This window comes from Dasypus novemcinctus, chromosome 14 (assembly GCF_030445035.2).
Source record: "Dasypus novemcinctus isolate mDasNov1 chromosome 14, mDasNov1.1.hap2, whole genome shotgun sequence".
NCBI classification, from domain to species: domain Eukaryota; kingdom Metazoa; phylum Chordata; class Mammalia; order Cingulata; family Dasypodidae; genus Dasypus; species Dasypus novemcinctus.
Genome location: NC_080686.1, coordinates 93,412,570 through 93,436,633, shown reverse-complemented (window position 1 = coordinate 93,436,633; position 24,064 = coordinate 93,412,570). Strand labels below are relative to the sequence as shown.

The 24,064-nt window shown below is 48.7% G+C and overlaps 1 protein-coding gene across 2 annotated transcripts in view; it reads left to right on the top strand.

Annotated features, from left to right (window-relative positions):
• The window catches only part of ASAP1 (ArfGAP with SH3 domain, ankyrin repeat and PH domain 1), a 358,576-nt gene extending 344,133 nt beyond the window's left edge, over nucleotides 1-14,443 (top strand). For both annotated transcript variants that reach the window (XM_004451154.5, XM_058276037.1), the window contains 3 exons: nucleotides 6,791-7,290; nucleotides 9,396-9,518; nucleotides 11,788-14,443. In XM_004451154.5, the coding sequence (XP_004451211.1) occupies nucleotides 6,791-7,290; nucleotides 9,396-9,518; nucleotides 11,788-11,862 (698 nt within the window). In that variant the 3' untranslated portion in view covers nucleotides 11,863-14,443. The remainder of the gene's footprint in view (nucleotides 1-6,790; nucleotides 7,291-9,395; nucleotides 9,519-11,787) is intronic.
• The last annotated feature ends 9,621 nt before the right edge of the window (nucleotides 14,444-24,064 follow it).

The following is a 24,064-nucleotide window of genomic DNA, read 5'->3' as shown; positions in this document are numbered from 1 at the left end:
GGAATAAATCCCACTTGGTCGTGGTGTATAATTTTTTATATGCTTTTGAAGTCTATTTGCAAATGTTTTGTTGAGAATATTTGCATCTATGTTCATTAGAGAGATTGGTCTGTACTTTTCTCCTCATGTAGTGCATTTATCTGACTTTGGTATTAGGTTGCTGCAGCTTCATAAAATGTGTTGGGTAATTTTCCCTCATCTTCAATTTTTTGTAAGAGTTTAAACAGGATTGGTGTTAATTTTCTTAAAATGCTTGGTAGAATTCTCTTGTGAAGCCATCTGGTCCTGGACTTTTCTTTTTTGGGAGATTTTTGATGACTGATTTGATCTATTTAAATGTAATTGGTTTGTTGAGTTCTTGTATTTCTTGTAGAGTCAATGTAGGTTCTTTGTGCATTTCTAGAAATTTGTTCATTTCTAGATTCTCCAGTTCAGTTAGATCTATGATTTTAGCTCTTTTTTCCTTTTTAATATAGGACTTTAGGGCTATAAATTTCCCTCTCAACACTGCCTTCACTGTATCCCATAAGTTTTGATAGCTGTGTGCTCATTTTCATTTGTCTCAATATCTTTACTCATTTCACTTAACAATTTCTTCTTTGACCCACTGATTGTTTAGGAGTGTGTTGTTTAGCCTCCACACATTTGCAAATTTTCCCCCTTCCCATCTATTATTGATTTCCAGTGTCATTCCATTATGATCTGATAAGTTGCTTTGTATAATTTCAGTGTTTTTATATTTATTGAGACCTGTCTTGTTACCTCTCATGTAGTCTATTCTAGAGAAAGATCCATGAGCATTTGAGAAGAATGTGTAACCCACTGATATGGGATGCAACATCTATATATACCTGTTAGGCCCAGATTGTTTATCATTATTGTTCAAGTTCTCTGTTTCCTTGTTGACCTTCTATCTAGTTATTCTGTCTAATAATGTGAGTGATGTGTTGAAGTCTCCGACTATTATCGTAGAGGTGTCTCTTTCTCCCTTCAGTTTTACCAGAGTTTGCCTCATGTATTTTGGGGCACCCTGGTTAGGTGCATTGATATTTATGACTTATTTCTTCCTGGTGTGTTGTCCCTCTTATTAATATATAATGGCCTTCTGTATCTGATAACTTTTCTGCATTTAAAGTATGTTTTGTCTGCTACTAGTATAGCTGCCCCTGCTCTTTTTTGGTTACTGTTTGCATGGAGTATCTTTTTCCAGCCTTTCACTTTCAACTGGTTTGTGTCCCTGAGTCTAAATTGAGTGTCTTGCAGGCAGCATATGGATGGCTCATGCTGTCAGCCTATATCCTTTGATTGGGGAGATTAATCCATTCATACTCAAAGATATTACTGTAAATGAATTTACTTCTACTCTTCTATACTTTAATTTTTACAAGTCATATCTTATTTTTATCTGTCTTTTTACTCTCTTGATTATCCTTTCTGCTATTCTTGCCTTCTACACTCTCCTCCATGCCTTTCTCTCCTGTCTCTTACTTTCAGGCTATAAAGCTCCCTTTAATATTTCCTGCAAAGATGGATTCTTTTTTATGAACTCTTAGTTTTTGTTTGTGAATATTTTAATCTAACCATCAGATCTGAAAGATAATTTTGTGGATTATCAAGAATTCTCAGCAGGATTTTTCTCCTTCAGTATCCTAATTATATCATGCCACTATCTTCTCGCCTCCATGGTTTCTAATGAGAAATCTGCATTAAGTCTAAATGATCCTTCCTTGTATGTGATGGTGTGCTTCTCCCTTGCTGCTCTAAGAATTTTTTCTTTATCTTTGATGTTTGACATTCTGAGTATTATGTGTCTTGGAGTAGGTCTGTTCAGATTTATTCTGATTGGAGTACCGTGCACTTCTTAGACATGTGAATTAATTTCTTTCAAGAAAGTTGAGAAATTTTCAGCTATTATTTCCTCAAAAAAATTTTTTCTGCTCCTTTTCCCTTCTCTTCTTCTGGAACTCCCATGGCACATATATGTTGCACTTCATGTTATCATTCAGCTTCCTGAACTGCTCAATTTTTTCCGTTCTTTTCTCTCTCTCTCGTTCTCTCTCTTGAATTTTAGCTGTTCTGTCTTCTGTATCACTTATTTTTTCTTCTATCATTTTGAGTCCACTGTTGTATGCCTCTGATGTTTTTTTGTTTATTTGCTTTGTTGCTTGTGGGTTGTTTTTTTTTTTTTGAGGTCCTAGGGCTGGGTATTGAACCTGGAGCCTCATATGTGGGAAGCTGGTACACAGTCTTGGAGCCACCTCAGCTCCCCTGAGTTGGTTTTTTTGTTTTGTTTTCATTTGTTTGCTTGTTGTTTGTTTTTGTTCAGGGGTCACCATGGACTGAACCCGGGACCTCCCATGTGGGAAGTAGGCACTTAACTGCTTGAGCTATATCCCCTCCCCTCTAATGTGTTTTTGATCTCACCTATTCCCATGAGCTCTTATTTTTCTATTCAGGTTTTCAAATTGCTCTTTGTGCTTGCTCAGTGTCGTCTGTTTGTTTTGTTTTGTTTTATTTTTGTTTCTTTTTAGGCGGTACCAAGGATTGAACCCAGGACCTCATTCATGCATGGGAAGCAGGTGCTCAAACCACTGAGCTACACCTGCTCCTCCAATAGGCTTTTTTGTTTTTGTTTTTGTTTTTGTTTTTGTTTTTGAGGTACTTGGAGCTAGATGTTGAACCTGGTACCTTGTATGTAAGAAGCTGGGGCTCAATCACTAGCCACATTGGCTTCCCCGAGTTTGCTTGCTTGTTTTTTTTTCTGGACACACAGAACTGAAACCAGGACCTCCCACATGGGAGGCAGGTGCCCAACTGCTTGAGCCACATCCACTTCCCTCAGTGTCTTCTTGATAGCCTGTATCTTTTTAGTCATATTGTCTTTCAGCTTCTTAATTTGATTGTGGAAATTTGTGTGAATCTTGCTGATGAGTTATCTCAAATTCTGTGTCTCATCTGGGGCTTTGATATAATCCATTGCGTGGGCCATTTCCTTCCTTTTCTTAGTATGGTTTGTAATTTTTTGCTGATGTCTAGGCATCTGATTATGATGGTAAGTTTACTCTGATGCTTAATTTCTCTCTCTTCTGTAGGGATTTTAGTGGCAGGAGGCTGTGTATTACAGCTTTTTTTTTTTTTTCCTCTCTCCCCTCCCCCCCCCCCCAAGTTGTCTGCTTTCTGTGTCCATTTGCTGTGTGTTCTTCTGTGTCTGCTTGTATTCTTGTCAGTGACCCTGGGAATCTGTGTCGCTTTTTGTTGCATCATCTTGCTGCATCAATCAGCTCTCCGTGTGTGCGGCACCACTCCTGTGCAGGCTGCACTTTTTTCACATGGGGCAGCTCTCCTTTAACGGGGCGCACTCCTTACATGTGGGGCTCCCCTATGTGGAGGACACCCCTGCATGGTATGGCATTCCTTGCACATCAGCACTGCGTGCGGGCCAGCTTACCACACAGGTCAGGAGGCCCTGGGTTTGAACCCTGGACCTCCCATGTGGTAGGCGGACACTCTATCCATTGAGCCAAACAAATCTGCTTCCCACAGCTATTTTTTCATTCTGGGTTCAATCTCTTCTAAGTCTTTAGGATTGTCCCTGTTGCTCAACTCAGGGCCATGGATGCAGTAACAGGTTGCAAAACTCTTTCTAGGGCCTTGGGGAGGGAGGCTGTAAAGGGCAGAAAAAACCTCTTTTATTTACTTTTGATTTCCTTACATGAACTTCCTTCATCGGCCAGCAGATGGCAGCCCTCTCAGGTCAAAGCCTGGTCGGACTGTGTTCACTGTAACATGAACCAGATCAATGTGACAAAGGTTTCTGCCCTGGAGCTAAGAGCCTCACAATTTAAATTTTCTCAGAGGCAGTTCCCCAACTTTTGCTGACAGCCCCCTCCCTTTTCCTGTGTAAGAAAAAATTCCACTCCCCTCTGTGTCCTCAAGAAACAGTCCCAGTCAGTAAGGGGGGTGATGGAGAGGGTCAGCTCCCAGGGCAACAATGGCACGTTCCCTCCTGGCCTGGAAGGGCTGTGGGACACAGCAGACCAGATGTGTGGATTGAAAGCAGAATCAGCCTTAGCTGATTCCTCTCCCCATTTCCTGGGGAGATGGATCTCTGCTGCCCCCTCTGCCTGTAGCCGCTGGCCTGAAGCTGGAGAATTAAGAATTGTCTGCTCTTAGGATAGGGAAGGGCGCCTGCAGCTGCAGCTTTTACTCACTGAGTTTTGCCTTCACCATTCTTTTCCTTTGCCCCTCTCTCTTCTGGTGGTGTCCATCCTTCTCCGGTGTCCTAAACCCTAGAACATTTTTTTTCAGGCTGTTTCTGCCTGTCCTCTAGCCATTTTTTGGGTGAGAATAGAGTCCTGTGTCTTTCTAACCTACCATCTTCCCAGAAGTCTAAACTCATTCTTTGTTTAGCAAAACGTGATCCTTTTTCTGAAGAACACAGTATTTGTTAATAAGACATATTCTTAAAATCCCACGGACCATTCCTTCTCCTTTTGTAAAACATAATCAGAGAGACCTAGTAACAAAGACCACTTACTAGCTGTGTGACCTTAGGCAAGTGATATAGAAATTTCACGAAGCCTCATATTCTTTATCTGCAAAATGAGGAAAATGATACCTACTTCATAAGGTTTCATAAGGACAAAATGAGATCATGCTTCACAGAACCCCTGACAAGTGGGTGGCAAAGGAATACTTCCCTGGGACGGCATCTGTAGTGCTAAGTAGAGATACCCATGCTCCATGGAGTACAAGAAAGCAGTGTCTATAAATGGTGCTTCTTTGCCAAGCAAAGACACTCAGCTCTTTGACCAAATCTTCTTTAACCCTGAACAAGCTTTTCATTTGTAAGACCAAAATTCCGGGCTGCTTATTTCAACAAAATGTTAATGTTCTCTTTCTTCTGTTGCGATACTTTCCCTTTAGAGTTGCAAAACACCTTCAGAAGCCTTGGCAGCTTTGATGCTCACTTATTTTAGATAGGGGTGGTGTTCAGAAGAGCTGGTGGTTGGTCAGTGGCCTTTCAGTGGTGGTGGCAAGACTGAAGCTCACCACGCTTTTAACCCCAGTCCAGTGCTCTGGCGCCAGTTCTCATGGTGGCACTGAGGCTGGGATGCTGAAGTTCCCCACTTTGCTGAGTTCTTCGGTAAGCAGCACGTCGGGTGGAAGGCTGCTGTGTCATCAGCCCAGGACAGACCCAGGTGGCTGCTGATGCACTCTGTGAACAGAAAGGAGGGCTCCGGGTTTAGTCAGTCTTTATCTAGGCTTAGATTGTTTTTCTTTCAACCTCTGCCCTAGGGACTGTCCTGATCTCAGAGAAATTTGAGTCACATTTCCCAGGCTTGTTCCCCCTTATCTCTAATCTGCCCCAGAATCATCCCAGCTTTGTTCCCCTGTGAATTACCCATTACCATTTAATCCTTTCTCACTTCCTCTCACACTTAAACTCCAACATCCTTGGTTCCCACTGGACATATCCTGGATGCTGCCACCTTCTAGCCATCCTTCATGTCCTTTCTTCCCTCCTGACAGCATCAGTGTGTCACTAAAATCACGCCTAACATTCCCCGTCCACTTGCTCACCCCTCTCTGCACACTTGACAGCTGTGCCTACGCTGCTTGAGTGTGGCCCAGGAGAGACGTGCAGCAGGACAGCTGGCTCCGCTGTCAAGCCAGGACCCCTGCCCCCAGGCTGCCCTTGAATGCTGCCCTCCTGGACCACAATCTCACACCTCCCTTCTCAAACCTCCACCCTCACTCTCAGCTGTGGACTCTGCTCAGTTTTCTCAGTGAATCAGAACCCTGGAGGCAGCGGCCCCTGGTCCTAAGGGAGACCACATGCTGAATCTGGGGCCCATTGTAGATGAAGGGACAGTGGTGTGACCCCACTCAGGGCAGCCCCTCCACCTGCCATCCTGACCCCTCTCCCTCCGACCTCCACCCTGCATCTCCCTCAACTACCGAACGTTCACAGCTCATCCCAAAGGTCAGGAGAGGAAAGAGATGATGAGAGCAGAGACATTTTTACTTTTGTTTTATATATTGCATGATTCGTACAAAATGGGAGAATGAATACATTGTGATAGACCTATGGTATGGCACTTGAAGGCAACATTAAAAAGTCTGTACTACTAGCGAGATATTTTCATAGCATAGCAAGTACTCTTGTTAAAATAGGATAAAAGTTTATAGAAAAGTCAAGAAGGAAATATGCCAAATGGCTGTAATTTGGTGGTAAACTTGTATTAAAAAGTTCCTTTTAACTGTACTTTCCAATTTCCTGTTATCTGCCTTGTGTTTATAGTTTGTTCTTTCATTCTGGTTTAGTTTGGACATCCTGTTTTTTTTATCACTGAGGCGTAAAATCTGATGGATTTTAATGCAAATGCCTGCCCAGGCTTCAAGCTTTTTACCTTTAAGCAGACAAGGGAGCAGAGGTGGCTCAAGCCATTGGGTGCCTCCCTCCCACCTGGGAGGTCCCGGGTTTGGTTCCGGTTTGGTTCCGGTGCCTCCTAAAAAAAAGATAAACACACAACGAAAAGACTCAGAGAGCAAACAGGAAGCGTACAATGAGGGGCAGGGGGAGAAATAAGTAAAAATAAAACCTTTTAAAAAAAAAAAACAGGGAGGCTAGGCATGGCCCCTTAGTTCTACTTGAGGTGCTCACTGTCCGTCACTTCTCTGCAAGGCTGGTTGTGCTGCTTTCAGATGGCTCTGACGGGAGGAAAGCAGCTCTTCCCTATGTTGTCTTCTTTTCCATTGATTCCTTCTTTGTGATTGCTTCCCTCAGTGGCACTAAGGAAGACAGAAATCAGCCATCATCTCTCCTTAGACAAAGCCAACATCCCACCCGAAATCTTTCAGAAATCATCACAGTTGGCAGAATTTCCACAAAAACCACCACCTGGAGACCTGCCCCCGAAGCCCACAGAACTGGCCCCCAAGCCCCAAATTGGAGATTTACCACCTAAGCCCGGAGAACTGCCCCCCAAGCCACAGTTGGGTGACCTGCCCCCCAAACCACAGCTCTCAGACTTGCCCCCCAAGCCGCAGGCGAAGGACCTGCCCCCTAAACCACAGCTTGGAGACCTGCTGTCAAAATCCCAGCCCGGAGATGTCTCGCCCAAGGCTCAGCAGCCCCCAGAGCTCACTCAGAAGTCACACCCTGTGGACCTCTCCCCAAATGTGCATTCTAGAGACGCCTCCCAAAAGCAATCTTCAGAAGACTCCAGTGACCTCACGCCCACTCTGCCAGAGACGCCTGTACCACTGCCCAGAAAAATCAATACGGTGGGTAGGCACCAATTTTCAGGCCCTTGTGAGCCCTCTTTTTTTTTTTTAAGGAGGTACTGGGGATTTAACCCGGGACCGTGTACATGAGAAGCAGGCACTCAGCCACTGAGCTACATTTGCTCCTCAATGAGAGTGAGTTTGTTTATTTTTAGGAGGTACCAGAAATCGAACCCAGGACCTTTTACATGGGAAGTAGGTGCTCAACCACTTGAGCTACATCCACTGCCCTTAGCCAGACTTGTAAAGTTGGCAGGAGGGTATGTGCTCTAACTTATGCAAGAAAAAGCAGGCGCTTTCTCGCCTCACTGGCTATACTTCCACACTCTGAATAACGCATTCTAGTGGAGTGGAGCCAGTGATTAAGAGCACAGGCTTTGGGCTCCACACAGGCTGCAAGAGCTGGCCTCAGCGTCCCCTAGAACTGTGTGACCGTGGCACGTTACGTCCTCCGAGCCTGCCTTCATATTCCACAAGGGGCTAAGAAAATCACTGACCAGTGGGTGATTAAGTGCAATGACAAATGAACAGCACATAACTGTCCCTTCGTAAACACGCACCGGGTGGCAGCTGTTATCTAGGAACCTCAAGGATGAGCCTTTCCCTGTCAGGTCACAAGAATGCAGTGTTCCTGTTGGGTTTCAGAGTATCCCCTAAGTCAGTGCTGCTCATTGCATCTTCCCAGAGGAATTGGAGGCACAGCCCAGAGACACTTCCACAAATGTAAAATTACACTGAAGTCTCACATTCTATCATTTTCACAAAATGATTTCTACTTATAATATGTCAGTTTTATTTTGATGTAAAAATGATACTTTGTCCTCAAAATCTTTGTGGAAAAGCGATGCTCCAGGAAGATGTTTTCTGTTTATGCTGCACACTGCAGCACCGCCCCCTCCCCGGGTTGAGGAGCAGTTAATGGCGGGAAGCCAAAGGCTCCCATTGGACTTGACAGGCTCCCCTCCACTCCACTTTATCAGAGAACAGGGCTGCAATAAAAGTGTGTCGTGCCACATCGATACTAAAGGAAAGGTAAGGAAATAAACCCCGTGAGGAGCACTCCTGTGGATTTGAGACGGCCACGCCCGGTACAGTCGATGCTGTTCATCTCCCACAACTCCCAGGCACCACTGGTGGCCTTGCCAGCCTCCGCAGCTCATGCCGCAAGCCTTCCAGCTGCTGCATTATTTCATTTAATCCTCCTGTTACAAATTATACCACGTCCTAGATCTTCTTGATTGGTCAGAGTCAAAGCTCAGCGAATGAAAGTCTACCTCTGCCACAGCCGGCTGGACTTCCCAGACCCGTGGCCACCGCCTCCCACTAGGAGGCTGGAGGCATCGGGGTGATTCAGGAGAAACCAGGGGACAGAGAGGAAACAGCACTTGACCAAAAACTTTTAGCGATAGCTTGCTTTTTTTGTTACTAATTATTTAATTAGCCGGGGGCTAAAACATCCTTTATAAGGTGATTCCTCTATTTCCAGCTCCCTGCCTGCAAAGAACAGAAAGTCCACTGAATAAAAGCCCAAGTCAAAACTGGGCAAAAATGGAAACTTTTTTCAGAACTGCGTAGCATCCCATGAAGCCGCCCAACCCTGGGCTGATCGTGTTGTGTTTAACCAGCATGTTCTGACTTGGTATTTTGCATGAGGGGACTGAGAAATGTGTTTATGCTGCACATCGAATATGCAGAAGCTGCACATTTTGCTTTACATCATGTTTCCCCAAAACATTTTTAGGCTCTGCTATCATTTCTGCAAGCTGGTGTGGATGGGGAAGGGCAGAGTGCTCCAAGTTTTTTTGGTGGAGCCGAAATTTGATCACTACCCATATTATTTGTTTTCTGCTGAAAATTCGGTGATGCCAGCTTGTGAACACAGGGCACTCCCCCGCCTTAAGGGAGGGGAAAGGGCCTGCCATGTCTTGAGAACACACAGTGCACCGGGCACCTGGCAGGCATGCTTCTCCAAAACCCTGCACAGTGGGAGCCCATCAGCAGGGTGCAGGCACTTGCCCACAGCCACCTAGCTTATAAATAGAATGCTCCCTTCTTTTCTCGCTTCAGTCTGTTCTTTCAGCTAAAACCCAACTTCTTTATTTAAGGGGAAAAGTAAAGTGAGACGAGTGAAGACCATTTACGACTGCCAGGCAGACAACGACGACGAGCTCACGTTCATCGAGGGGGAAGTGATCGTGGTCACGGGGGAAGAGGACCAAGAGTGGTGGGTGCGTATGAGTATCGCTGGGTCAGCACCGGTGGCAGCGCGCTCCTCGCATAGGGGCCTGCCACTGCGTCACTTTTCCTTGGTGTCTTCTATCCCTGCTGTCACTTGCTCAGAAAACAGCTGTGGTGCCTTTTTGAAGTTGGGTCAAGGGAATTAGCATTTGACTAGCTGTGCCCATGTTATCACCCAAACGGCCTTTTGGGGTGTAGGTATTTTCTAGTTTTTCAGATGCAAAACTAAAACTCAACTTTTAAAGTTAAGAACATGGCCTGGGACCCTAGTGCTCGTGAGCAGCCAAGTCAGGCTTCCACATCGACTTAGACCCCAGCACCTGCGCATTTGCCCTTCATTCCTCTGTGCCCAGGTCAGGGGTCAGGGGTCAGAGGCCTGAGTCCATTTCATGGCACTCTTTACCAACATGCAGTCCTTAGGCACAATCCTGAGTGCATTCTGCAGCTATCTTTTTATGAAATGAGCCTGTGATACCTTCCTCACATGGCTTTAGGAGATTAAATGAGAACATGTGTGTGTATATATATATATGTATTTATGAAACCCCTTTGCATTAAAACCTGCTACTCCAGTGTCAGAAAAGAAAGGCCTCATCCTTTTCACAGAGGCTGTTGGGAGAAATAAAGTCTTTGTAAAGAGTCAAGTTTTATGCAGCCTGCAAGAATAGCACAGATACGGGGCTGTTCTGACTTCCTTGGGAGCAAATCTCCCAGTCGGAACTGCCAGGCCACAGGTGCAGCTGTCGGCGAGCTCTGATGCTTTTCCTAGTTGATCATTTCCCAGCATCAGGAAGGAAGGTCCACCTCTGTGGCACCCTGAGCATCCCCCTGCCAGGAACAGGACCTGTGGTTCAGATTTGGACTAGCAGACCCTGCTTATGCTCAGAAACAAACACACATGCACACACTACGTTCCTACTCACCCACACAGACATATATATATGGCATTTCTTCCTTCGGGCCTAGACAATGGCTTTGAATTCTTGATCACAGCCTCAGGGACTTTGCCTTGACTGCAGGCAGTGGTTCTGGGCCAGGGGCACTTCCCCCCGACGCCCCCCAGGGGACATTTGACAATATCTGGAGATATTTTGATGGTCAGGACTGGGAAGGGTGGGCACTTTGGGCACCAATGGGTCAGGGATGCTGTGCACAGGTCAGCCTTCCCAGCAGAGGATGACCCAGCCCTGGATGCCAGTGCCGCGAAGTGGAGAGAGCCTAATCTACGGTGATAGGACCGCTTTCTTCTCTCTCAGGGAGGCTTGAGCTGGGGGGTGGACAGGAGGTGCTTCCAGCCTCTCTGGTACCAGGGTTGGGCCTGCTTCCGGCCTGGAGCCTGAGTCACTTACTACTCTGTGGCCTTGGATAAAGCCCAGTTCTCCTGCAAGCCTCAGTTTCCTTATCCGGAAAGTAGACGTGATTAATCCTACCTCACAAGGATGTCTGAAAAATCACTTTGTAATATGTTAATATCACTAAGATCAAGTACTGGCCGTGTTCTTTGCTAAGAAACCAATGACTACAGCAGAGGCTCCCAAGAAAAGAAGTAGAAACTTTTCATCAGTGTGTCTAGCATCATTCTTAGGGGGAATTCTAGGTGCCGCCACCTGTATTCCTACTTGTATCATAGTTTATGGAGCCTTCTCATAGGCACGATCTGGTGAGGTGAGGAGGTCGGGGCCTACCATTATCTCTACTTTCCAGATGGGAAAACTGATATGTAGCAGCCCAGGTGACCCCCCAAAAGTCACAGACATGGTAAATAAAGAAACCGCCCGTGGCCTAGACACTCAGCTCTTGTTCTGCCCACACTCCTGCCCTGTAGGTACTTAATGGACAGGAAAGGAGATCTGACCTGGCTGGCGAATTCTATCCACTCTCAACACCACCCTCCTCTCTATATATTTGTCATTTGAAGCACATGTGTATCTTGTTATTTTTTTCTATGATTCTCTTGAATGCAAGAATATCGCTGTAATTGAGGAAGCCAGAAAATTTTTCTAGGAAACCATGACTTAAAGAGCCAAGTTTATAAGTACAGTGAGTCGTTGTTGTGTTGTTATGGAGTTAGTTATGGACAGCTGTCAGGTTCCTCGGGTAGCGAGGGTAAGCCTGGCATTCTTCCAGGGTCTATGGAGCGTCCGAGGCCAGTGCTCTCTCCCACCGGGCCCGTGGAGCGTCCGAGGCCAGTGCTGTCTCCCATGGGGCCCGTCACGGGGTGCCTGCTGCCTCCACCTGACAGCTCTCTTCTCCCTACAGATTGGGCACATCGAAGGACAGCCGGAGAGAAAGGGGGTCTTTCCTGTGTCCTTCGTTCACATCCTGTCTGACTAGCAAAAAGCAGAACCTTACGGCTGTCCACATCCTTCCTGCAAGACCGCTGCCCCCACATAATCCTGTGCACAATGTGTATATAGCTGCTGTTACAGACTAAGAAACTCACAGAAGGGCCACCTCAGGAGGTGAATGTACTGTGTATTGTAAATATCGCGTGGTATTCTGCCTTCACCAGTGTTACGGTAGCCTTGGAACCCGGCGCGCCTTACTGGTTTGCCAAAGCCATCCTTGGCATCTAGCACTTCCATCTCTATGCTGTTTTCAGACAAACAAACAAAAAACAGGAGTAGATGAACTGCCGACTTGCAAACAGAAAAGTGGTCTCCAGCACCGCGGAAAGGCATAGAATTGACTCTCTGTTCCTAACAATACAGTGTTTTCAATTGTGTTACTGAAAATGCAACATTAGCAAAGAGGTGGGTTCTGTTTTCCAGGTGAAACTTCTAGCTCCATGACAGACCAGCCCGTAGTTATCTGTGTACACAGTTTACAGCTACAATAACCTACTTTGGTATTTATTACAGAAAAGTGCTCAGTTAAATGTAAGTGTTACTCCTCCAACAAAATAGTCACTGACCCAAAACTTCTGGTGGCATTTTACAATGCACACCACCTCATGCAAGTTTCAAAAGTGGGTTTATACTGTCTTACAATGATGAGTGCCCGCCCACCCTTGAGATATTACCTCATTATGCAAAGATAACATATCCTTCATAACTATTTTGACAAAAGTTTAAAACATGCCTGATGAAGTTCAACTTTCGGGAACCGAGGACTGCCAGAAAATATTAGCCTCTACATTATGCATGCATTTAGAAGCTTACCTGAAATCTGCCTTTTATAAAGGAATAGTATGAATGAGTTGAACTGTACATTTTTTAAACTTGATTGACATTAAAGCAAAATTATAAGGTTGCAACAGTATTTGTTTCTAGTCAGTCATTTGGCTTTCTCAAGAGTATGAATTTATATATCATATTATGAATAAGCATTCTTCAAATGTGTTGAAGCATATAATGAGTCAATTTTAAATTATTTTCCTAGTTTTGTTCTTGGATAAATTTAAACTTTTAAATGATCGTTCAAGAAGATAAAGAATTTAGGAGTCAACACTTTACACAGTTTCCCCACCACAGAACCCAGGTGCTGAAACCAACCTTTTCTTTCCACCACCATGATCTTTATTACATCACAATTATAAATTTTCCCATCAACGTGTCACCTTCAAGTCAATTCATAACCAAGTTTTCGAACGCTGCTATGAATTGCACTGTGAGAAACACTTCTTCCAGTGAGTCTCTCCCTCTCGATTTTCTTTTCCCTCCAGCCGTGTCTGTCAGATCATCATGAACATTGTGAGTGTCTCCGTCTCCTTAGATCGGTCTGAATTTGGGGAATGAATACAATCATTGCACTCCACAGGCAGTGGGACTGTTCTCTGATTCCCAGGCTCATGAGTCCTTCTGGCATTAAATTTGCTAAAACTGCTATTTTGGCAACAGCACAGAAAACGAATATTTTTAAGCAGATAATCTTGGCAACAAGTGAGATGTGTTCGTTTCACAGAAGCACAACTCCCAACCAGACCTTTAGGAAAAGCTGTCTTTAATAGAGTCACAGTGCTCCATGAATATTTAGTTCTGCCTGAGTGGTTATTATGAAAACTTTGAATAGCCACAGAATGCATAGACCTTGCATGTCAAATGTGCACCATATTTTGTCAGCTGTTATTGGAAAGGGATTCTAAGCAGTTGCTGCTTCACTGTCATGGCAAATGTGAATTCCCACACCAAGATGTGCGCTCCACGCGCCAGTTGCATGCTGGCGTTGTGGGCAGCATCAGGACAGGAAGTCAGGGTCACTGCATAGGAGACCCAGCTGATGCGTTTACACCTTCCTAGTTGCATTAAAGAACTCTTCATTTTTGTGACCTAGAGTGTCTTCAACTGGTCTCAAAATAAACTGGTTTGAACCAATTCTTAACAACTAGTTGTGAAAAAGTACATTCTTTTTCCTGTTTTTAGCAACTTCACACAAACTTATTTTTTAAATACTCGATTTGTTTTCTCTGGTTTGTTTTTGTTCTCCATCAGGAATTTGAGTTCTCTGTAACCAGTTTACTGTGGGACATAGGAAAACTGAGTAGCAATACCTGAGCTTGGTTGAGTTTAAATCTGATATTGCTCCTAAACTCAGTGAACCACTATGTGCGATTTTGTACATGATAGAGTATTTTGAAGGTATGGAACCTTATGAAAAAAAAATAGCTAATTACTTCTTTACCCTCCACCCCCAAAGGGGAAAGTTATATTCTGCAAATAGTATGTGTCTTATTTTACTGTTGAACAGCAATTGCTATTTATTTTTTTATTGCCTAGAACTTCAACATGTATAGGAATCCCATAGTGCGACTAGTTAAATTCCAAATTCTCATCTGAATGTTAAGAGCAAACATCAGTACACTTGTCCTTTCACATGTGTTTAATGTGACAGTTTTTCAGTACTGTATGTGTTAATTTCTACTTTTTTTAATATTTAAAATTACTTTTAAATAAACATATTCTCAGTTGATCCCAAACATCTGAAATCGGGCCGTTTTATGAGTTGACCACTGTCATTCTGACTGAGAACATCAAGGCTCTGTGTGGCTGTGCTTCAGGGGAGCGGCCAAACCAGGTCCGGGCCTGTGTGGAGCCTGCTTGACGGCAGTGACCGTGTGCAGCTCTCCTCGGTTACAGAACGCAGGCCTGGGCACGCTGGGGCCCCCGTTCCCACTCCTGCACCCCTTTCCCCTTCTGTTCACACGCAAGGCTCTGCGAAGCCGGTCGGGGCCCCTCCAGGGCCAGACGCAGGCCTGCATGAGCGCCTGGGCCCCCCGCCGCCCGCCCGCGAGTGGGGGCCCCCCGGCTTTCCAGGACTTGAGAGGCGTCCCAGCAAGGCTAGCTCACTTGGGGGAGGTGTCGGGTTCGTGGCGGCTGAGGAAGGAGTCCAGATGCGTGGTTCCGGCCCGGAAGGCCGCCCGCATGATTCGCGCCCCACTCGTCCGTGGAGGAGCCTCCAGCCGGAGAGGTGGTGGCCGAAACCCACCCAGGACTGTGGCGGCGCAGCTTCCAGTGTGTTTGCCTGGGCGTTTCTTGCTATCTTTCATAAGAGTTGGTAGATTTTAATACCTGGTCACTCACCGAAACGCGATCAACTGTAAGGTGCCATGATGCCAGGGAAATGGAGTTTGGCATGTAAGTCAGTGGCTTCCTATCAGAATAGGTCTGGAAAAAGCTAGTATTAGTTATCTGCATAATTCAGGCCAAGAGGCAGCAGGTTTCCCATCTAGTTACAAAATGTTATTTCACAAGTTCACTTTGGTTATATAATGTTTTAAAAGTACTCCCCTAGGGAAACGGTCTTTGGCCCAGTGGTTAGGGCGTCCGTCTACCACATGGGAGGTCCGCGGTTCAAACCCCGGGCCTCCTTGACCCGTGTGGAGCTGGCCATGCGCAGCGCTGATGCGCGCAAGGAGTGCCCTGCCATGCAGGGGTGTCCCCCGCGTAGGGGAGCCCCACGCGCAAGGAGTGCGCCCGTGAGGAAAGCCGCCCAGCGTGAAAAGAAAGAGCAGCCTGCCCAGGAATGGCGCTGCCCACACTTCCCGTGCCGCTGACGACAACAGAAGCGGACAAAGAAACAAGACGCAGCAAATAGACACCAAGAACAGACAACCAAGGGAGGGGGGGGAATTAAATAAATAAATCTTTAAAAAAAAAAAAAAAGTACTCCCCTGAACAGATAAACCTGCAGAAAGCAGCCCCTCTGGTATCCGCCCTGCCCTCCAGGCCTCTCTCCCCTCTAAGGGCAGGAGCGGGGAGGGCGGGCCTCGGTCACCCCCTAAGGAGCCTGGGCCGTCCAGGACCCCTCAGGTTGCAGGTCAGTCTTTAGCCTAGACCCAAACAAGATGTTCTCATCTTTGGCCCACTGGGCTTCTCTTCTCCCTGTCTGTGTCCCTTTCCAGATGCTACCCCTTCTCCACAGCGGGGGGCCCTACCTCCCTGCCACCCATGCCCAGCCCCAGCCCCAGCCGCTTGCGCTATTCTTGGCAGCACGTAGTCATCCTAGCACACACCCCAGCCTGTCCAGTTAAAGATGCCGCCATCAGGAAGCAGATGTTGCTTAAGCAGTGTGACACCCACCTATCACACAGGAGGTCCCAGGTTCAGTTCCCAGTACGTCCTAGAGAAGATAGCTGGCACAGTGAGCTGATGCAACAAGACGACACAATGAAGAGACGCAATGAGACAACACATCAAGACACAACAAGGTAGCAGAGGTGGCTCAAGCCATTGGACACCTCCCTCCCACGTGGAAGGTCCCAGGTTTGGTTCCCACTGCCTCCTAAAAAGAAGACAAGCACCTGACTAGACCCAGAGAGCAGACGGTGAGCGCAAGCCAGCAAAGGGGTGGAAGGAGAAGTAAAAGAATAAATCTTTAAAAAAAAGACGCCACCATCCTCCCAGGACCAAGCCAGAACCGTGGTTTTCCCTTCTCTCCCTCATCGCTGTATCCAGTCAACAACTGAATCTTCTTAGAATTGTATCTCCCAATTATTTCTGCAATCCACGCTTTCCACCCTGCCTCCCTTTGCTCTGAGTCAGGCCTTTATCTCCCACCTGTGATGTCGCAGCGGCTTCCTAAAGCTCTACCTGCCCTTTTTTTTTTTTTTTTTTTTGATTTTTTTTATTGATTTTGTAAAAATATTACATTAAAAAATATGAGGTCCCATTTGACCCCACCACCCCCACCGCACCCCTCCCCCCCCCCAGCAACACTCACTCCCATCATCATGACACATCTATTGCATTTGGTAAGTACATCTCTGGGTTATCTCTGCACCTCATGGTCATTGGTCCACATCATGGCCCACACTCTCCCCCATTCCATCCAGTGGGCCCTGGGAGGATTTACAATGTCCGGTGATTGCCCCTGAAGCACCATCCAGGGCAACTCCAAGTCCCAAAGGCACCTCCACATCTCATCTCTTCCTGCCATTCCCCATACCCAACAGCCACCATGTCCACTTTTCCCACTCCATTGCCACCTTTTCTCTGAGGTCCTTGGATTGGTTGTGTCCTTTGCACCTCTATGTCAAGAGGAGGCTCAGATTCCACATGGTTACTGGATGCAATCCTCCTGCTTTCAGTTGTAGGCCCTCTAGGCTCCATGGTGTGGTGGTTGCCCTTCTTCAGCTCCATCTTAGCTGAGTGAGGTGAGTCCAATAATTCAGATTGTAGGAGCTAGAGTCTGTTGAGGCTCAGGGCCTGGCTATCATATTGTCAGTAAAAAGATTCAATCCCCTAAATATATCTTAAACCCCAATACCAACTACAATTCCAGTAAAGTAGCATGATAGTCTTATGAAAAGAGATCCCCTCTGGGTCCAGTTTTATCACTCAGAAACACCAGCTCCATAGAAGGGCCATCTGACATGGCAGTGAACCCTATCTGCCATGACCGTAGAACCCGTGGGTCCCTTTAGCCCTCAAAGGAACCAATACCTGGGGATTGTATCTACTTTATCTGTCTCTTAGACTCTGCTCAGTTGTGCATAAGGGAAATCCTCTGACAGCCTCCAGACTCTTTTTTTTTTTTAGAGACTCATAGCCATATAAACTCATTTCTCCTTTCTATTTCCCCCTTACAGTAGGTCAAACAGCATTTTAAAGTCATATTATTCTACGTAGACAGGGATATTCTACTGATTCGCATCGAACCTTCAATTCAAGGTCATTTTCCAGTTGCATTATCAGTTGTTAGTTGATAGTGATCCCTCGGTGCCAGGGAGGCTCATCCCCGGGTGTCATGTCCCACGCTGGGGGGAAGGCATTGCATTTAGATGCTGAGTTAGGCTTCGAGACTGGCCACATTTGAGTAACATGAAGGCTGTCAGGAGGAGATTCCCAGGCACAGTGCTGCTCTAGGCCTTGTTCTTATTTCAGGCCTGTAGCTGCCCTTTTTTTTTTAACACTTTTTTTATTAAAGTTAATAGATAACAAAGAATGTTACATTAAAAAAACAAAAAACATAAGAGGTCCCCATATACCCCGCTCCCCACCCATTTGGCGCTGTCATTCACGATGACCTAAAATGGAAACCTAATCATGTCCTTCCCCTACTTAGCCAGGCAAAGAAAAGCAGCACCCAGGGCCCCTCCACCTCCAGGGCAGGCCTGAAACCAGCTCAAGCTGACTGCGTGTGGGTCATCGGCTTTTCATCTGCTAGTCACACAGCAAATGCCACTCCAACCAGCCAGCAAACTGGGTTCCATCTGTAATACATTGAAAAATGACCAGGGCTGCTTGTGAGAGGGACTGCTTCCAGCACGCCCAGCGTCCTTTTCGCTGCTTGGCGTACATTCCCTGAGAAGAGGCAGGGCTGGCTCAGACGCCAGCCCCTCCCACAGGACACTGCCGCCCCTGCGGGGTCTGCTGCCACCCTCAGTCCTGCTGCGTTGGCCCATCTCACTGGAAGCCGCCTCGTCTCCTTCATTTGTTCTTTGAACACGTATCTCTTGAACAACTGTCAGGTGCCAGGTTCCATTCTAGGTCCTTACCTATAACAAGACTGACAAGCCTGCAATGTCAGAGGCAAGGAAGTGATTGGAGGAATCAGCCAGGATCGGGCAGAGACTCAACCGACGCTTGAGTGAGGGGCTAAGCGGGCCAGGCAGGAGGAAAAGAGAAGGCACTCGCTAATGGAGTGAGCAAGGGTGGAGGTGGAGGCACGGCAGCCGAAGCCATGCCAGGGCTTCCAGCAGCCGCCGGAGGGCTCCGAGCCAGGGACTGATGCCGTCACGGTGCTTCTTACTTGGAAGTTGTGGTGGTCATGTCGAGACGGGTGCGTGTAGCGGGGCAAGAGCAGAAAGGAGACTGCCCGGGAGGTTGCTGCGGTTATCCGGGCACGGGACGCCAAGGCTGGACTCGCGCGGTCGGGGCAGAGCAGTGAGGACTGGTCAGGCTGCGGGTGGATATTCAGATTTGCTAACACACTGGATGTGGCACGTGATCAAACGAGAGGAGTCGGGCGTGAATCTAAGGATTCAGGCCTGAAAGGGAAAGTCGCCATTTCCTGTGGCGGGTGACACACGAGAGGAGATTGGCGGTGGGGCAGATTTCCGTTTTAAATGTATTACCTTTAAAATGCCTATGATGGGAAGCAGATGTGGCTCAAGCAGTTGGGCTCCAGTTCACCATATAGGAGGTCCAGGGTTCGATGCCGAGCTGGCCCACGTGGCGAGCTGGCTAAGCAAGATGATGTGACAAAAAGAGACGCAGCAGACCAGGGAGCTGAGGTGGCGCAAGAAAGTGATCGCCTCTCTCCCGCTTATGAAGGTCCCAGGATTGGTGCCCGGAGCCGCCTAATGAGAATACAAGCAGACAGAGAAGAACACAGGGAATGGACACAGAGAGCAGACAATGGAGGGAGGGCGAAGAATAAATTTTAAAAATCTTTTTTCAAAAAATGCCTATTAGACAAGAGAGTGCAAATTTCCACTCCACAGGTAACTAGCTTGGAGTTGGGGAGTTAAGAATTGGCCTGTGACCTCTAAGGCTGTGACGTGGCCCTGGCGGAGAGCCTCTCAGCAGGGAGTGTGGAGGGAGAAGAGATCCACACGGAGAACCTGGGGGAGACGTTTGGGTGTCGGGAGGGGAGAGTACCCAGCAAATGAGACTGGGGACAGGAAAGGAAACCTTTGGTTATCTAGAAGCAAGTATTTCCAGGAGAGCGTGGGCAACTCTGGCAAAAGCTGTTGAGCAGTTGAGTAAGAAGTTGAGAAGTTGGTGGTCTTGGCAAGCGTGGTTGCAGTGGGATAGTGGGCAAAGAAAATTGGTCTGGCATGCCATCAAGAGAATTCCGAGGAAGGAGAGCTGGAAGATAACCAGCTTTTAGAGGGAGTTTAGCTATAAAGGAAGAACAGCAGTAGCTGGAGAGGAATGAAGGCCACAAAAGAGGCTAGCTGCCTGTTGGGAATGATGCAGGAGAAAGAAGAATTCCAGAGCGAAGTGGGGGAGGGGATAGGACTCGGTACACCTGAGGAACGGTTGGCCTAGACGTGCATGGACTGCTTGCTGCAGTGACTGGAAAAGGAAAAGCCCTGCAGGACTCAGGGACAGTTGGGAATGTAGCGCTGGGAAGATGAGGATGTTCTCTTTCCTTCTCTGTCTTGTCCATGCAGTAAGGAACAAGGCCGGCCACCACGTGAGAAGATGAAAAGAAAAGGATGTAAAGTCACTGAATGAGAGAGCAGGGGGATGTGGAAGGGTTGCGGGCAGTGCTTTTGGCCGCCGGAGGTGTGGGTTCTACATGGAAAGAGGGCTCCATCAGCTGGCTGCTCAGGGACACTCACATCTGGAGGGTAGTCAGTGTGGCCAAACTTGTGGCTTTGCCCCGGTGTGTGCCTTCATGGGGGAGAGGGCAGGGGAGGTGATGGTGTCTACAGTGGCAGGGTTATAACAGTGTATCCTGGAATTTCGACTGTGAAAGGAGGGAAGTGAGTACTTAGACCCAGTAGGGATGAGGGTGAAGTCAACTAAATCATGTTACCTTACCCTTCAACATTGCAGATGACAGGGCCCACTCACAAAGTCATCTGTGTACCACGCTAACGGGGACAGCCCCCAGGCGCAGTTTCATGTGAAGACAGATTCTAATACTGCTCACCCTCCCTGAAGGCTGATGTGAGCTGGGCCCGTGCCAAGTGCTCTATCAGGATTATTGTGTCTACCTCAGCACCACAATGAAGGGAGCTACCATTTTCCCTGCTTGACACAGAGAAGACGGATGCACAGAGAGCCTAAGCCCTAACTTGCCAGAAAACAAATCACTTGCCTAAGGTTGGCTGCTGCTCCTGACGGTGACCCGGGTTGCCTCTTTGCTACTGTGTCCCTGGGTGCCCTGCTGAAGGAAAGCTGGGTCAGAGCTGCCCCTCCCCAGCTCTCCACCGGCAGGTCAGCCAGCCAGGGAAGTCTGAACTGAAATAAAATGAGGTTTCCAATTCAAAGAAGTCACTGGTGTTTGCCAAAAGGGTCCTATGAAGAGTATTTCTTGGAGAGCTGCTCTGCAGCCGGGGAACCGGACGTTGAGCTGGCAGAGGGTGTCCTGGTACCTGTAGATGTGACCGACCAAGAAGAAAGCTTTGCAGGGGGTAGGGTGGAGGGAGGATGATCTGTGAGCACAGCAGCCCTGTATGCAAAGGTTGAAACACTTAGGCTCCTAAAAACAGGAATTAAAGCTCAGATAAACACAGCTGCTTTGCAAAATTCTTACCACAGAGCAAACCCTGGTGAGACGCTCAGAAGACCAAAACTTTGACCTTCTGCAAAACCGTCAGGAAAGGAGCCTTGGTGCTCCACGCTTCTGTGGACAGAATTTAAAACTTCACTTTTTGGTTCCAAACAGATTTCAGGACAAGAGCCAGTAAAAGTGCAGTCTGCACACTGATCTGATGAAAACACGTTTTGGCCATGCCAGCTGTGGTGCCCAGTATTAAAATCAAACTCCTAGGCCCTCACCCTGGAGAGTCTCCATCAGTCGGTCTGGGGGAGGGATCTGTATTGACCAGGTCCCCGGGGGATGCCGGTACACTGCTGGACACTGGCTCGGCCCCTGAAAATTGGGAATTGAAACCAAAGGGAAGGGAAGTGGATGTGGCTCAAGCTATTGGGCTCCCGCCGACCATATGGGAGGTCCGGGGTTCGATTCCCAGGGCCTCCTGGTGAAGGCAAGCTGCTCCCTGCTGTGAGCTGGCCTGAGTGGAGAGCCGGCCCACGTGGCGTGCCGGCCGGGGCAGGAGTACCAGCCCATGCAGAGAGCTGGCACAGCAAGATGAGGCAACCAAAAGAGACACAGAGGAGAGACAGAAGGAGAAGCAGCAGACCAGGGAGCTGAGGTGACACAAGAGATTGAGCACCTCTCTCCCACTCCAAAAGGTCCCAGGATCAGTTCCCGGTGCTGCCTAGAGAGAAGACAAGCAGACACAGAAGAACACAGAGAGTGGACAGCGAGCACAAAACGACGGGGTGGAGTGGGGGGGAGATTAAATAAATGAAACCAAAGGGAGCTCGCCCCGAGTCCTCAACCTCCATGCTGCAGCCTTCTACCTGGAGGCGCTCCTCATCCGCGCACTCGCTCTTCCTGCTGCGTGGAGGGGAGTGGAGAGGACACAGGTGGAGCCTGGCAGACCGGCCCTGCCCTGCCGCTCACCGCACAGGGCTCCAGCGGCCGCTGCGTGGTGGGTCCTTGCCCCCAGGACCTCAGGCACATCACTTAGGTGCTCTGAGCTCCCCTTTCCTCAGATGTGTCACTTGGCCTAGGAGCTTGTGAGCTCCCTGGAGCATGATGCGCACATGCCAGGCACAGCCTCGGCCGGCTCCCCGAGCCCCGTGTGCACCCCGCCACCTGCGGCATGGCTGCTGCCTAGCCTCAAGGGTGGCAGCCTTGTGACCTGGTGGGGCTGGCCATGGCCATCGGTTACTCGGCCCCAAAGGGACAGGGTCGGGGGGGTCAGGAGCTTGGGCTTTGGGATCAACCCAGCACAGGCCCCAGGCCTGAATGGCTCCCGCCTCGCTGTCTTCCTCTGCCTAAATGGGTGAATAGCCCCAGCAGTGTGGAATTATTGTGAGAATTAAATGAAATAATTAATGAGGTGGAGCAGGTGAGGTGCTTAGCTCCGGAATCGCCTCCAGATTCCAGAGCTAAGCACTTTACAGATTCCACCTCCTCGAGACTGGCCTGCACTTTGGAGCCTTCCCTGGTGACCAGCGAAAAATCCGGGGCACCCGCGCGGCCCGGGGCTTGGCGTGCGGGTGGTGGCCACTCGGTGTTCCCTGAACGAGGAAGCGTGCTGGCCCGGAGCCGGCTGTGGAAGAGCGGGGGTCACGTGCGCTGCTCATCAACCGAGGGTCAGAAAACTGGGGCGCTTGGGACCCACGACCGCTCCACCCCCTTGCCCTGTGTGATGCTGACTCCCGCCCAGGAGACGGGCAGCCCTGACAATGGCCCTCTTTTTGTGGCGCATTAAGCTGCAGAACAAAGACACACAAGAACACATTGTGTGAATGTGCAAGCTCCGTTCTCGCTCGGCTTTCACCAGTTCTGAAACTGGTCACCAGGCATCCTGGGCCCACGCAGCCCCAGGGGACCGGCGACGACCTCCCTCTCCATGGCTTGTGAGCCGGGGCCGCAGGCGCGCCTTCCGCTGGGTCCCAGAGGCCCTGGACTCTCTTGTGTCCCCCCCCCCCCCCCCCGCAGCCGAGGCCCAGGCTGGCCTGTCGTGCAGTGGGAGGCGCCGGGCCCAGCTCTTCTCCCTCCTCTGCTCGCAGGCTGCAGGCGCCCAGGGAGAGGGGAAGTTCCCGGAGCGCTGCAGGTGGCCGAGAAGGGGAACTCCAGGCGAGCTAGGAGTCTGCTAGAGCCAGATACGTGTGTGCCGTGACCCCTCGGCCCCTGGGCGGGAACGGGCACGTACTAGAGTGGCCACAGCAGGACGCTACAGCAGTGAAGCGTCTCAACTGCACGGACGTCCCCAGGCAGTGGACGGATACACGAACGGGGGGCTGTTGGCTGCGAGGGGTGAAGGCGCTGCAGCCACGCGGCTGGTGAGAGCGGGTCTCGCAGGCCTAACGTCGCGCGCAAGAAGCCAGACTCAAAAGAAGGAACTTTGGGTTCCAGTTACTGTACAAAAAACAGGCAATCTATGAGGTTGCAGGCCAGGATGGTGGCTACAAGGGGACCCCGGGGTGGGCCTTTTGGGGTACAGATACTGTCCTGTTTCACCCTCTGGGTGCTGGGCACTTGGTTCCGTTTGTGGAAATTCGTCGTGCACTTTTCTGTCTGTTTTACTCTCCATGGCGTGCTGGTACAGGTCTAATGACCAGTCTTCAAAAGGTAGCATTTGCCCATTCCTGTGGTGGAAATACTTCTACCACAGCTGGCTTACAGGCCACCAACGTGATGTCACGACGCGGACGTGGGAAGAAGGGGCACGGTCCATTCTTGTGGACCGGATAGGACCCGCTGCAGCCCGCCATGGGCTGTACTTCGACAAAGAGCTTTTTGGGTTTTGCTTCCATCTGCTGCAGTGCAGAGCTGGGCCAGAGGCCTGGCTGGGGTTAGCCCCTCTAGCCCCAGCTCCAACTCGGCCTCAACTCTTCGTCAC